Genomic DNA, 15,061 nt, shown 5'->3' with positions numbered 1-15,061 from the left:
ACTATACATTGAAAATCACGCTTGCCGAAACCGGTTTGGCTCAGTGGATAGAGCGTTGGCCTGCGGACTGAAGGGTCCCGGGTTTGATTCCGGTCAAGGGCATGTACCCTGGTTGCGGGCACATCCCCAGTGGGGGATGTGCAGGAGGCAGCTGATCGATGTTTCTCTCTCATCGATGTTTCTGACTCTCTATCCCTCTCCCTTCCTCTCTGTAAAAAATCAATAAAATATATTTTAAAAAAAGAAAAAAAAATCACGCTTGATTCTAGAGCAGTGGTTCTCAACCTGGGCTGCACATTAGAATCACCTGGGAATCTTTTTAAAATCCTGATTTCTGGGCCTCATCCTCCGGAAATTCTGTTTCTTTGTGATGGGGTGGGGCCACATGAGTAACAAAGAAAGAATTTCCGGAGGATGAGGCCCAGAAATCAGGATTTTAAAAAGATTCCCAGGTGATTCTCATGTGCAGCCAAGATTGAGAACCACTGTTCTAGACAGACTAAAGTTTCAAAATTATACCAGTACTAGTAATACGCATCCTAGAGTGAAGCTTAAAAAGGAAATAGCTCTTTATGGTTGAAAATGAAAGAGCTGCTTCCAGGTTATGGGTCTACTAACCCAAGCTTTGTTTAAAAACAAAACCCAGCTCGCCCCCGCGAGGCTCAGTGGTTGAGTATCGACCTATGAACCAGGAGGTCAGGGTTCCATCTCCAGTAGGGGGCGTGCAGGAGGCAGCTGATCCATGTTTCTCTCACATCGCTCTTTCTCTCTCCCCCTCTCCCTTCCTCTTGGAAATCAATAAAAACAAAACACAAATGCCTCTACTGTATTGCTCATCATCAGTAAACTCAGTAGGTCCATCGGCAGCCCCGAAGCCCTCTGCCCCCAGTCAGTGGGCGGCTCTCTAGGTTTCTTCCCATCACCTAGGCAAGGTGTCAACACTCGACCGCAGACGCTGAGGGTGCCCTCCCACCCCCGGCTCACCCACAGTGCCACCCACAGTGCCACCCCAGCTTTGCAGTTTGAGGCGCTGAGGCAGAGTCTGGGCTCAGCGCCTGCGCCTTCATCCTGGAGACCAGGGGACCCGGCTTCCTGTCCCCGGGGACGGCAGACAGGCCCGCGCTGCCAGCTGGGAAGCAGAGCCCCGAACAAAAGGCCGCCACTTCAAAAGGGCCCGCCCGGCACTGCGAGCCGCAGCTGCTCTCACAGAGGCCGGAACAGACTGACGTTGGCAAAGCCTGAACCGCTCTTCCCTGGGACACGCTTGCGCAGACCGTGGGAAACCCCAGGGAACTGCTCCCCAACGCCTGGCCTGAGCCAGCGCGCAGCCTGCTGGCTGCTTTGGGCGGCGCGGCTCCTCCCCCTTCGCCCTGGGAAAGCAGCAGCGGCTTCTGCTGGGAGCCGGTGGGACGGGCTTTGAACCGTGAAAAGGGAAAGGGAGCCTCTGTGTGTCGCCCTCACGCGGAGGGTTCGGGCGGCCGATCCTTGCAGAGGTGTCTCTGCATCGCAGTCCCTGCTTTGTGCCCGAGCTGCACACACCCCTCTGCCTCCCCGTGCCACGCCGTGTGCCCTGCGCGGCTGTGGTGCCCAGTGTTCAAGGGAGCGGACGCCAGGCGATCCCTGGTCAGGATCACCTTGGGAGGAAACTTACCAACGGGCAGGATCGGCTAGGGGCCTATGCTACCAATGGGCCTCGGAGCCGACCTGCGCAAGGAGGGATAGCAGACTACATTTCTTTCTGTTTTTTAAAGAGACATGCTTTATTTGTTATTTTTTTAAAATATATTTTATTGATTTTTTTTACAGAGAGGAAGGGAGAGGGATAGAGAGTTAGAAACATCGATGAGAGAGAAACATCGATCAGCTGCCTCCTGCACACCCCCTACTGGGGATGTTTCCGCAACCAACGTACATGCCCTACACCAGAATCGAAACCTGGGACCCTTCAGTCCACAGGCCCACGCTCTATCCACTGAGCCAAACCGGCTAGGGCTTTATTTTTTATTTTTATTTTTTAAATATATTTTTATTGATTTCAGAGAGGAAGGGAGACAGAGAGGGAGGTGAAAACCTCAATGATGAAAATCACTGATCGGCTGCCTCCTGCATGCCCCCCACTGGGGCTCGAGCCCGCAACCCGGGCATGTGTCCTCAACCGGAATCGAACCTGGGACCCTTCAGTCTGCAGGCCGACGCTCTATCCACTGAGCCAAACCGGCTAGGGCCAGACTACATTTCTTAACTGTCCAACAAGTAAGAGGCAACTTGAAATTAGCCTAAAAAATAAAACTATGCCAGAAACATGTTTGTGAGACAGTGAAATAATATGCAAAAAGGTAAACAGGTGAAGTGCACAGGCATACACAGGTGGACACATCTGGAAGTACCGCACAGGTCAGCAATACAAGATGACACTGCAGCCCGGCCGGTGTGGCTCAGTGGTTGAGCTTCAACCTATGAAGCAGGTCACAGCTCAATTCCCAGTCAGGGCACAGGCCCGGGTTGTGGGCTCAATCCCCAGTAGGGGGCGTGCGGGAGGCAGCTGATCCATGATTCTCTCTCATCATGGATGTTTCTCCCTCTCCCTTCCTCTCTGACATCAATAAAGAGATACAATTTTTAAAAAATAGATGCTGACAAATGGATCAACATCCGCCTGAGCCAAAGAGAATTCTAAATGCAAATTCCCAGTGAGGGGTGCAGGCCTGAGGCTGGCAGTGGTGAGTAACATCCTTCGGCTGGGGAACCCCCGGGAGGGAGGAATGTCTGGGACTAACTTGGGACCGAAGTCAGGATGCTGGGAGGAAAAGGAAGCACGTGCAAGAGGAAGAAGCCAGATAAGGACCCGCGGAGACAAACAAAGCGACTTGTGCTGAGAAAGAAAGCACTTCCGGACAATGTTCTGGAAGAAGTCGGAGGAAGGCTCCCGGGGTGGAGATGAGAGGAGAGCCCAGGGCTCTGAGAAAGCAACGGCCACTTGGGCTCTTGGCACCGGAAGCAGTTCAACGCCTCCAACGGGCCCATCGAATCACAGTCGGCCCCACCTCAGTACACACCGTTTCCAACGCTTTCTCCCCGAAAGCCAACTGGCCAGTCGCTGAGTAAATAAAGCTCAAGCAGAAGGCGAACCTGGGTGTGCCGGATAGGGATTCAGTCTTTTTTAAATTCTTTTATTTTTATGGATTACAGAGAGGAAGGGAGAGGGAGAGAGAGAGGACAGAAACATCAATGATGAGAGTCATTGATCAGCTGCCTCCTGCACACCCCAGACTGGGGATCGAGTCCACAACCCAGGCACATGCCCTTGACCGGAATTGAACCCAGGACCCTTCGGTCCGCAGGCTGATGCTCTATCCACTGAGCCACACCAGCCAGGGCAGAGATTCGGTCTTCATCACAGCTTCACTTGCTGGGACACAGCCATCAGGACCTGAGGAAACCTTCGTTTGGAAGTTTCCAGAGAAAGCCAGAAGGGGTGGAGGAGTGTGGCCGGGGAGGGGACCAAGCATGCCTTTGGTTCCCTTGATCCCATGAACTGGGCAAACGCTAGGGGTCCGCTACATAGCTTGCAATCGGCACACAGGGCTGCGCCTCATCTTCTGGCCTTGAGTCCTTCCTCTGCACGCCTGGGGAATTCAGTAGCAAACATTCCACGGGATGAATGGGCCTGGAATCCAGGCTTAGAACCCAAGGAGCCTGATTCAGGTGGTTGTTGGGCACTGACTTCCCCTGATGAAACAGAAGAGCGTGGGTTCTGAAGGAACCTTGCCCTTTCCGCCGAAAAGCAACAGACATTCAAGGATTCAGAAACAGTGCCCTAGCCCAGCCGGTGTGGCTGAGTGGTTGAGCATCAACCTAGGAACCAGGAGGTCACGGTTCCATTCCCGGTCAGGGCACATGCCCGGATTGTGGGGCTCCATCCCGTGTTGAGTGTGCAGGAGGCAGCCAATGAATGATTCTCTCTCATCATTGATGTTTCTATCTCTCTCTTCCTTCCTCTCTGAAATCAATTAAAAAATATTAAAAAATAAAACAAAATGGTAGGGAAACATTGCCGACCATTAAAACAAAATTATTTATTATTTAAATATATTTTTATTGATTTCAGAGCGGAAGGGAGAGGGAGAGAGGTAGAAACATCAATGATGAGAGAGAATCAGGGATTGGCTGCCTCCTGCACGCCCCCTACTGGGGATGGAGCCCGCAACCCGGGCATGTGCCCTTGACCTGAATCGAACCGGGGACTCTTCAGTCCGAAGGCCAACGCTCTATCCACTGAGCCAAACAGGCTAGGGCAGTGGTCGGCAAACTGCGGCTCGCGAGCCACATGCGGCTCTTTGGCCCCTTGAGTGTGGCTCTTCCACAAAATACCGACTTCTGCGCATGGGCCACGAAGTTTCAATTGCACTGTACGTGCGTGGTATTTTGTGGAAGAGCCACACTCAAGGGGCCAAAGAGCCGCATGTGGCTCGCGAGCCGCAGTTTGCCGACCACTGGGCTAGGGCCAACATTTTTTTTAAAAAGGAGAGAGAAATAGTGCCCGAGAGCATCCTCAGCTTGGCCACTTCAGAGAATGCGTCCCGGCCCTTGAACTGAGTCACCTCCGCCTGAGAGGGCAGGAAGCAAGACCGAGTGTGGGAAGGAGAGCGGGGCGTTTGTGTTCAGAAAGGAGGAAGAAAATCAAACTAACATCAGTATCTGCTCTGTCTTCTGTGAGCCGGACGCACTGGTGCTTCATGTCTTGCTTAAATCTCCCCTCCATCCTGTGGCTCATCTTTATTTCTAGTTGGTGTGTGAGGCGTGGGAAGAGGTGAGGGAACATGTCCAAGGTCACGGAGGTGGAAGCCCAGGCCTGTTGCGCCGGAAGCACTTCCTCCAGAGGGAACCCGGGGCCGTGCCTGTCACCTTGCAAGTCTACAAACCAGCCAGACCCAGGGCGTCGCCTTCTCGCCCCTCATCTTGAGGCAACCAGGAGTCCACTTTGGAGACGTTGGGGGCAGGTCACAGGTGGCCGCATTTGATGCTGTGTGACTACACCTGTACTGTCAAGGAAGGAGATATATACATATTACATAGCATGTACATATACGTTACATAGTTTAAACTTGTTACACGTTACATAGACCTGTGTGTATATATGCATGTTACATAGTTTAAACTTGTTTTAAGTTGTGTTCCTTCTGGAGCTCACTGCGGTAATGTGGTGATGCAGTGACCGCCATGTCTGGGAGCTCAGTCCTCATCTCCAGGAAACGCGTCTAACAAACCTCACAGAGAGGACGAGACCCGCTCCTGAACCACAGACTGCGGGTGATTTTGAAATGACTGCTTCGCTGCTACTCCAGCGGCTGAGGAGAGAATAGGAAATCCACACGTTAACCTCAAGGGCTTCTGTGGTTAGCACTGCAGCACGCTGGGAGATTAGCAACCTCCTAGCAACCCGGCGCATGCAGTAGGGATATGTATCTGACTCTGGCCGGGTGGCTCGGTGGTTGGGGCATCATCCTGTACACCAAAGCGTTGTGGGTTTGATTCTGGGTCAGGGCACATACCCAGGCTTCAGATTCAATCCCAAGTCAGGGAGAATATGGGAGGCAAGCAATCGATGTTTCTCTCTCACATCAAAGTTTCTGTCTTTCTCTCCTTTCCTCTCTCTAAACACAGCCTCAGGTGAGGATTGAAAAAAAAGCCAATCAGCCCTGGCCTGCTTGGCTGAGTGGATAGAGCGCCAGCCTGCGGATTGAAGGGTCCCAGGTTTGATTTCGGCCAAGGGCACATGCCTGGGTTGCGGGCTTGATCCCCAGTGGGGGGCGTGCAGGAGGCAGCTGATCAATGATTCTCTCTCATCATTGATGTTTCTCTCCTTCTCCCTTCTTTTCTGAAATCAATAAAGAAATATATTTTTATTTTTTAATATATTTTATTGATTTTTTACAGAGAGGAAGAGAGAGAGTTAGAAACATCGATGAGTGAGAAACATCGATCAGCTGCCTCCTGCACATCTCCTACTGGGGATGTGCCCGCAACCCAGGTACATGCCCTTGACCAGAATCGAACCCGGGACCTTTCAGTCCGCAGGCCAACGCTCTATCCACTGAGCCAAACCGGTTTCAGCAAGAAATATGTTTTTAAAAAAGCCAGTCATATGATACTTCTTGTGCCCCTTTTGAAGTGTATAATTATGCAAATGTAAAGAATTACCATGATAGATTAGCTTTTTAGAAAGTTACTGCGCCTGGGAGACATTTTTGTTGCAGTAACAATGCTACCACCTTTCAGATAGTCGTCCTCCGCTACTTCCTGCTATTTCTACTGCTGGTCAAGTGTGTCTCCATCCCTTGAAGTTCGGGCAGAGAGATTCCACTGACACAAGGGCTCTGGCTGGCGGCCAGCGGAGGAAGTTTCTGGATCCAGTCAGCAGCCCTCCCAGCAGCAGTGGCTTCCTGCCCCTCGTCCCCTCGGCACCCGAAGCATTTCAGCTCTGAGGATGCGCACATGGTCCCGTTTCCTCGTGTGTGCCTGTGGCCCTGGTTGATTTGTGGGGTGAGAGGGAGAGAGTGACAGAATCTTTAGTGAGCTCTCGAAGTTTGCATACTCTCCTGGCTGTCACTTTATTTTTATTTATTGATTTTAGAGAGGGGGGGAAGAAGAGAGAGAATGTCGATTTGTTGTTCCACTTATGTATGCACTCATTGGTTGACTTTTTAAAAAGTTGATTTTAGAGAGAGAGGAAGGGAGAGGGAGAGAGTCATGGATCGGCTGCCTCCTGCACGCCCCCTACTGGGGATCGAGCCTGCAACTTGGGCCTGTGCCCTGACCGGGAATCGAACCGTGACCACTGGTGCTTGTGGGGGACAACAGATGCAAAAAGCCACTTACCACCCCCCTACACTACTCTTTTCCTGGGGAAAACATTTGTCTCTTGTAAAGAAGTTGCTGCCATTTAAAATCCTTGCTCGGATCACAATGGATGCAGCCTGCTAACTTGAGTAGTAAGCTCTCCCCTCTCTCTCTCTTCCCCTCTCATATCTTTATGGGAACGGAGCAGTCCTCACTGGGCTTGAGGGCAGCATGAGCCTTCCCCACGCACCCCCACCCTCAGCAGATAGCCAGCCTGCGCTGTGGCTCCTTAAGAGTGGCGGGCCTGCGTGGGGCTTTAGCCACAGCCCCTCCAGGCTAACAGCGAGCGCCTTCCAGTGGTCCCAGCCGGGACCTGGGGCCCGAGGAGCCCTGGCCATGTTCCCCAGAGAGCAGGGCCTCACCCCAGGAACCCGGAACTGCTCCTGTGTGTGGCTACAGGGTCGTTGCACGTGGGATTAAATTTAGGAGTTGGAGATGAAGAGACTGTGAGGTCTGATCAAATAATTGAATCATCCCTGCCTCCCCCTGGGAACTGACCTTTAGGCCACTTCACAACCGACATTCCCTTTCGCTTGACCACATTCCACTTGCTAAGACCATTATCTCTCCCCTCCGGACTTTCCCAGGATCCGGACCTGCCCAGAGAGTTTCCCGCTGAACCCCCCCCCCCCCGCCCCACCGCCCCCCAGAGTCCTTAAACCCTCTGACTGCCCGTCGCTGGGGGCTGGCAACATTTGGGGCTCAGCCCATGTGGTCTCCAGGTGACCCAATTCATTCACAATCCCTCACCATGTGTGTTCTTCCTTTGGCGACCCTGACAGACCCCCCTGGTTTCTGCAGATGGCCCTGTAGTGTCCCCCGAGTGTCCTCCAGGCTGAGGAAGGCGGGGCCTGGGCAGACAACAGAGGCTGTGAGGACAGGGGTAGAGATCGAAGGGGTGCGGCCACCAGACACGGGAGGGGCAGGACACAGGCTCGCCCCACTGCCCTGAGGGCCCGCCCTGCTGACCTGGAGTTCACACTTCTGGCCTCCAGGACAGAAGCACAGGTCACCTGTTTTGAGCAGGTGATGGTGATGTGTGACAACAGCCAGCCCTAGGAAACAACAGTGTCCCAGAGGCGCCTCAGATTTCCACGCGCCCTAAAGGCACTCACGGTTGACTCACCTCACCTGCCCGCGGGCCTCCAGTCGCCACTTATCAGGCACTCAACTCAGTTCTTCAGCAAGAAAACCACTTGTCTGTTTTCTTAAAATATTTTTATTGATGTCAGAGAGGAAGAGAGAGGGAGAGAGAGAGAGAAACATCCATGATGAGAGAGAATCATGGATCGGCTGCCTCCTGCATGCCCCACACTGGGGATCGAGCCCACAACCCGGGCATGTGCCCTGACTGGGAATCAAACCGTGACGCCCTAGTTCATAGGTCGAGACTTAACCACCGAGCCACACCGGTCAGGCAAGCCACTTGTTTTTGATCGCCCAGCCACTACCTCGTACACACACACACACACACACACACACACACACACACCCTGGGGAGGGGATGTTGAGGCTCAGAGATTCCAAATGAACCCGATTGGGCCAGATTTCTGCCTTCCAGCGCTGAGGCTGCCAAGCTCCCCACCAAGAGAGCTCCTGGGTCATGATTTCCACCTGAGGAGCCCAGGGCCTCTCAGCCTGCGAGATAACAGCTCCCTTATTCCTCCTCCTGGAGATGCTAGAAATACTCAGGGAGAGGGAACCAGCCGCAGGGCCACCTCAGGTGTCCCTAACCCTTTCCCCTCCTGTCCTGGTCAGTTAGACGCCCTTCTGCACTGACTTGGGCTCTAGTTGTCTCCTGGCGGCTGCTTGCTTTGTGTTCGCAGCTGGAGTTAGTGCCCCACACTCCCTGCACCCTTTACACTCCTTCCCCACCTCCCACCTCCCCACCCGGAGGCTGCCGGGAAGATGCTCAAGAAATACCTCAGAAGCCCACGCTCCTTGGCTAGTTTATATGAAGGCCAAACTGCAAAATAGCCAACGTCTTTCTAAAGCTGTATTTTAAAATATGAATCTTTCAAAATAGTGGCTGCAGCTAAGCACCCTCTCATAAACGCTCCTGATTTGAAAAGGTAGGTATTGGGTTATATTGTGATTAGCTATTGATGGTTCTCTGAAAGTTGGTTCAATTTGCCTTTTATTTATTTAAATATATATATTTGTATTGATTTCAGAGAAGTAGGGAGAGGGAGAGAGAGAAACATCAATGAGGAGAGAGAATCATGGATCGGCTGTCTCCTGCACGCCCCCCACTGGGGATCGAGTCCTCAACTCGGGCATGTGCCCTGACCGGGAATCAAACCATGACCTCTTGGTTCACAGGTCTACATTCAACCACTGAGCCACACTGGCCGGGCCAATTTGCCTTTTATTGATTGATTCATTCACTATTGGTAAAAATTTATATTAAGAATACGTTTTAACCCCCATTTATTTAGTCCCTTCACGTCCCACACTTTAAACAGCGCATGCGTCCTAACAACGGAAGAAGGGAACTCACAGGCCTGGAGTGGCCTCCAGTTTTGCAGGCAAAGCTTCCCACCGGAGGTTGCAGCCTCCTTCCTATCGGCTGTTGCTGTTTGGAGATCAAGGGAGCCTCACGGTGTGGCCAAGTGTCCAAACCTCCTACAGAGGGAAGCCCACGCCCTCGTGCAGTGAAAGCCGCTCTTACTGGTGGACCTACAGGGAGAGAGCGGCAGCAATGCACGCAGGGCAGGGGGTTTCAACCCTCATCCGTGTCAGAACTGCCCTCCGCTGCCCAACCTGGCCTCGGTCCTGCAGGAGGAAGGCGAGTCCTTCAGGGCCTGGCTCAGTGACCTCAGGCCGGCCGCTTAATCCCTCGTGGAAGGGGGTGATGGAGGTCCCGGAGGGAGTGTGCTGAGAGGAGCTGAGTCCAGTTACAGAGGGCGCTTGGCACCCTGGACCCTGCCTCTCCCAATGATAACATCTCCCAACATCAGCGGTTCTCAACCTGTGGGTCGCGACCCCTTTGGCGGTCGAATGACCCTTTCACAGGGGTGGCCTAAGACCATCCTGTAGATATTTGCATGACGATTCCTAACAGTAGCAACATGACAGTTCTGAAGTAGCAACAAAAATAATTTTATGGTTGGGTCACAACATGAGGAACTGTATTTAAAGGGCCAGAAGGTTGAGAACCACTGCCCAACATGATAGCATAATATATTAACATTGATACAATGACACACGCCACCAAGTTCATTCAGATTTCCCCAGTTTACACGCAGTCCTGTGTGTGTGCATTTATTTATTATTATTTTTTAATCCTCACCCGAGGATATCTTTCCATTGATTTTAGAGAGAGTGGAAGGGAGAGGGGGAGACAGAGAGGAACACCAATGTGGGAGAGACACATCAATTGGTTGCCTCCTGCCTGCCGCAGACCAGAGCTGGGAGCCTGCAAGGGAGGTACGTGCCCTTGACTGGAATCAAACCCGGGACCCTTCAGTCCGAAGGATGACACTCTATCCACTGAGCCAAACCGGCCAGGGTGTGTGTGTGTGTGTGTGTTCAACTCTGTGCAATTTAATCAGTCTGTGAGGATTCGTGGGGCCACCACAGTCACGGTACACTTGAGATTGATTCTTACGGGCACACTCTCCAAGGCTCCGCTGAAAAAGGGGGAAAAAAGGCCTATTTCTCTAACTCAGTGGTTCTCAACCTTCCTAATGCCACAACCCTTTAATACAGTTCCTCATGTTGTGGTGACCCCCAATTTCATTGTTACAAATGGAACATAATGAAAGCATAGTGATTCATCACAAAACAATATGTAATTATATATGTGTTTTCCGATGGTCTTAGGCGACACCTATGAAAGGGTCGTTTGACCCCTAAAGGGGATGCGACCCACAGGTTGAGAACCGCTGCTCTAACTAGAGGCATTGAGGACCCCACAGCCTGGAGGGCATTCCTGGGGCAGTGAGCACTGCCCAGCCTCGGGCAGGTGCCAGGGGAGTCTGCACTCATTCCAATCGCCATGGAATCCTGAGCACAGAATGCAGACCCCTCACTTGACCGCTGAAGAGACCAGAGTTGGAGCTCCTCTTCCTGGCTCCTCAGTGGCAGAGCCCAGATGAGGCCCGGGTGGTCCTCAGAGTCTGTCCAGTGCTGTCCCGTCTTGTCCTTGCCGCCGGTCCCAGCGCCATCATCTGCTAACAGCCCGGACAGATGGAGCTGCTTGGAGGAAACAGGCGTTCATCAGCGTCCGGCTTCATAACTACAAACGGCAAGAAAACAATTGTTTTTTGCAAAGCATGCAAATACCTAAATACTGCGATTTCTTTATTCCGGACTTTTATGGAAATTGAAAAAGAGGCAGGAAGAGGTGGCACACCCGTTCATGTCCTAAACATGCAATGATGCCAGCCCAGCACGCACTGGCCCTTGTAGGAGTGTCCCCTGGGACACTAAGTCCTAGTGACGGAAATCCCTGAAAGCGAGAACAGGGTCTGCAGGGGAAACGCTTCTGGGATGTAGCTGTAGGAAGAGCCCACAGGAAGCCATTCCTCACCTGGTGGGCGTGCCTCAGTGGCTGAGCGTTGACCTAAGAACCAGGAGGAGGTCACAGTACCATTCTGGTCAGGGCACGTGCCCAGGCTGCGGGCTCCATCCCCAGTGAGGGGCGTGCAGGAGGCAGCCGATTCTCTCTCATCACTGATGTTTCTCTCTCTCTCTCCCTCTCCCTTTCTCTGTGAAATCAATAAAAATATGTTTTGTTTTTTTTAAAGATGCCATTCCTCATCTGGGCTGGGCGCTGCAGAGGGGCTTTGTGGGAGGGTGAGCAGTCCGTCGTCCCTCGTGGGGACAGGTCCAGCGGTGGGACCCTGGCTGCAGGGGGCGCCCCTTCCCAACTCTCCGGCCGGTGTGGGCGCGCGCGGGGCGCTCCCGGGACCCACGGTCCCGCTCGCTTCCGGCCTCACCTGCGCGGCCCCAGGTCTCCGCCCGCGGTCCGCGCCCACAAAGGCGGCGGCGCCGGGCCGGCCGCGCGCCCCAAGATGGAGACGCCAAGGACTCCGGCCGCCGATCGGCCCGCCCCGCGGCTCACCTGCCGCGCCTCGGTCTTCCCGGGGGCGGGCTGACGCGCCCCGGACCTCCGAGGGCCTCGCGGGCAGACGGGCGGGGCCTCGGGCCGCAGACCCGGGCCGTCCCCCGCCCCGAGCGCGCGCCCCCGCTCTACGCGCGCCCCCGCTCCTCGGCCCGCCGATCGGCGCGAGCCCCCCGCGCCCGCCGCGCCCCGCCCCGCCGGCCCGCCCCCTCCGGGCCCGCCCTCCGCCGCCCGGCTCCCTCCCGGCTCCCTCCCGGCTCGGCCGGCACTTTCCTCTCAAGTTGCAGCGCAAGTTCGCTGGTGGCCGGCGGCGGGGCGGGCGCCCGCAGACTCGTCGCCTCGGCCAGCCGGGCCCCCCGGGGTGCATGGGCGCGGGCCCGGGGTCTCAGGGGCCTGGCCGCTTGTGCGCCCCGCGCCATGGAGGGCGCCGAGCCCCGTGCGCGGCCCGAGCGCCTGGCCGAGGCCGAGGGGCGCACGGCCGACGGCGGGCGCCTGGTGGAGGTGCAGCTGAACGGCGGCGCCCCGTGGGGCTTCACCCTGAAGGGCGGCCGCGAGCACGGCGAGCCGCTGGTCATCACCAAGGTAGGGCGCGCGCGGGACCCGCGCGGTGACAGCGCGCCGGCGGGCGGGGGGCTCGGAGGGGGTGGGGGCACCCGAGGGAGCGGAGCGATCGCGCCCCGGGCTCCAGGGCGCGCGTCGGGCCGGGCCACCCGCGGGGAGGTGGACTCCGAGCCACGTCTAGGTGTGCCGTCCGGGCGCCATCCCCGCCGCTCCGTGGCGGCTTCCAGCCCTGCTGGCTCCCGGCCCCGCGCAGAGTTTAAATGGCTTCTGTTCCGGGTCCCCTCCCCTCCCCCTCCGGGAAGGAGCCGGACGGGGTCCCTGGCCCCTCCCGGTCTGGCCCGCAGCGGCCTGCACCTGTGGGGCTGCCCAGAGGCCGGGGAGAGCCGCTCCCACGTGCCCAGGGGTGGACGGAGCCGCCCCACCCGCGTGCGCCTCTGTGGACGCTCGGTTCTGCGCCCCTCGGACCCGCGCCCCGATCACTGGGAAACCCAGCCCAGCAGCTGCCGCCAGCGCAGCTTCTCGATTCCCATCAGCCCATCAATATTTACTGACTTTCGGCTTCCAGTTCCACGGCGCTCTGGAGACCTGCAGAAGCTACGGGAACTTTTCGGCGCCTTTATAGACGTGGAGTTTCGGCTCCAATAACGATTCCTAGTGTGTCTGATCGGGAATGTGTTTCACCTGTAAGAGATGGGGAGAGGGGGCTGTTTTAGAACTGAATTCTCTTGTGTCAAATACAAACCCACCTTGAAATGGACCAGCGGACCCCGTAAAAACACGCAAACAACCACCAAATCTTCCTGTTTCTTCTGGCTCCAAGTGTGGGGTTGGTGCGTTCATTTGGGAAGGGTTGGGCAGGGCATTCCTAGGGACAAAGTTCCATTTACAATGTAAAATGCTTGGCTGTTGGGAGCCAGTGAAGGTGACCTGCCGTTCTCTGGGCTTTCCTGCTTGTCCGGTGCAGGGAGAAGCCTGGTGACGGCTAAGCCGCCCTCGGCCATGAATTTGGGAAGTGGCTTTGTGGTTCAGATAGCCAAGGAGCCATCAAACTTCTCTGTTCCATGCTTTGGCTCCGTTTTATCTTTGCAGAACTGAGGGGAGGCTTGGTGAGAGTGCGCTGACTTGGTGTTGAACTGTGTGCTCTTTGGAAAGATGGTGGGCAGGCATTGTGCCCTGGCCCAGCAAGGGCACTTTCCCCGCATGTTTGGGTATGAAAGCGTATTTTGCCTCTATCTATTTTAAAAAATATATCCTTGTGTATCACCTTTTTTTTAACTAATTTTTTTTAGAGAGAGAGGAAGGGGGAGAGAGAAACATTGATCGGTTGTCTCCCATATGCACCCAGACTTGGGATTGAACCCACAACCTAGCTATGTGCCCTGACCAGGAATTGAACCCACAACCTTTTGGTGTATGGGAGGGTGCCCCAACCCACTGTGCAACCCAGTCAGGGCTTGCCTGTCCCTTTTAAATAAAGGTTTTACAAGACATTTCTGATGGTAAAATTAAAGATACTGGGTAAATTACTCAGACCTTTAGTATCTCATGTATTCTTTTAAAGAAAAGATACACGATTCAACTTTCATGGAGGGGCAAACCTAGGTTTACCGTTGTTTGTATGGAAGAGAATACAGTAATTAAATAACAACACAAGAATAAACTGGCTGAGTACTCACAACTGTAAACCCACGTTGGCCCCACCCTGTGTCTTCATAGCAGGTGGAACAAGTTGAAAAACATTATTTAAGTTGAAGTCTTGCTTTTGGCCTTAAACCGAGTGAGAAAGCTGGAAGTCACTTTACAATTTACTTGTCTTACTAGAAGCTGATTAAGGGGACCCCAAAGCACCTCCTCCTTTCTACAGGTACCCCAAGTTCTCCCCCCTTCTTTTTGCTTAATATTTTTTGTTTTTCAATTACAGTTGACGTATAATATTATAGTAGTTCCCGGTACACAACCCAGTGATTCGACATTTATATAAGTTACGAAGTGATCACCCATATGGCAATAGGTACCCCAGTGGCCTCCTGTTCTCTGTGTCTAAGAGGACCCCAAAGTTCTAGAAACCCCAGTGTAATGGCCTCCTGTTCTCCGTGTCTAAGAGGCGCCATTCCGGAAACCGAAGGACTGGGCAGTAGCACCGGCAGACACCAGGGCCTTCTCGGGGCTGGGAGGCCCTGGCCCCTGAGTTCGCCTATTGGTTGCTAAGGTTTTTGGGGGAACATTTTTGTGGCCGGGCTAGAAGCAGTGTGTGCTCAGCCTTTCTGCATTGTGCTTCAGGATTTTACAGACTCAAATGCTTGTGATTCTTATCTGAGATACTCATGCGTCCCTCCCTTTCACTGCTGCTTCGTTTTTACAGGCGCTTCAAGGAGATTTGTGGTTTCTTTGCTCTGGAGGGAGAGCATTCAGAGCAGCTTGGGCTTGTGTTCTAAATGTTCATGCACACGTGTAAGTGCGCACATGTGTGCTCACACATGCACACACGGAACGGTATTGATGGTATTTCCATAACTGTCTTTTTTCCTGGGT

At 54.2% G+C, this 15,061-nt stretch overlaps 1 protein-coding gene across 8 annotated transcripts in view; it reads left to right on the top strand.

The window, feature by feature from the left end:
* The first annotated feature begins 12,242 nt into the window (after positions 1-12,242).
* The window catches only part of SHROOM2 (shroom family member 2), a 95,038-nt gene continuing 92,219 nt past the window's right edge, over positions 12,243-15,061 (top strand). For all 8 annotated transcript variants that reach the window (XM_059679089.1, XM_059679084.1, XM_059679088.1 and 5 more), the window contains exon 1: positions 12,243-12,550. In XM_059679089.1, coding sequence (XP_059535072.1) covers positions 12,386-12,550 — 165 coding nt within the window. In that variant the 5' untranslated portion in view covers positions 12,243-12,385. The remainder of the gene's footprint in view (positions 12,551-15,061) is intronic.

The sequence above is a fragment of the Myotis daubentonii genome, chromosome X (genome assembly GCF_963259705.1).
Source record: "Myotis daubentonii chromosome X, mMyoDau2.1, whole genome shotgun sequence".
In the NCBI taxonomy this organism is placed as follows: Eukaryota; Metazoa; Chordata; class Mammalia; order Chiroptera; family Vespertilionidae; genus Myotis; species Myotis daubentonii.
This window is presented reverse-complemented; position numbering and strand designations above follow the sequence as displayed.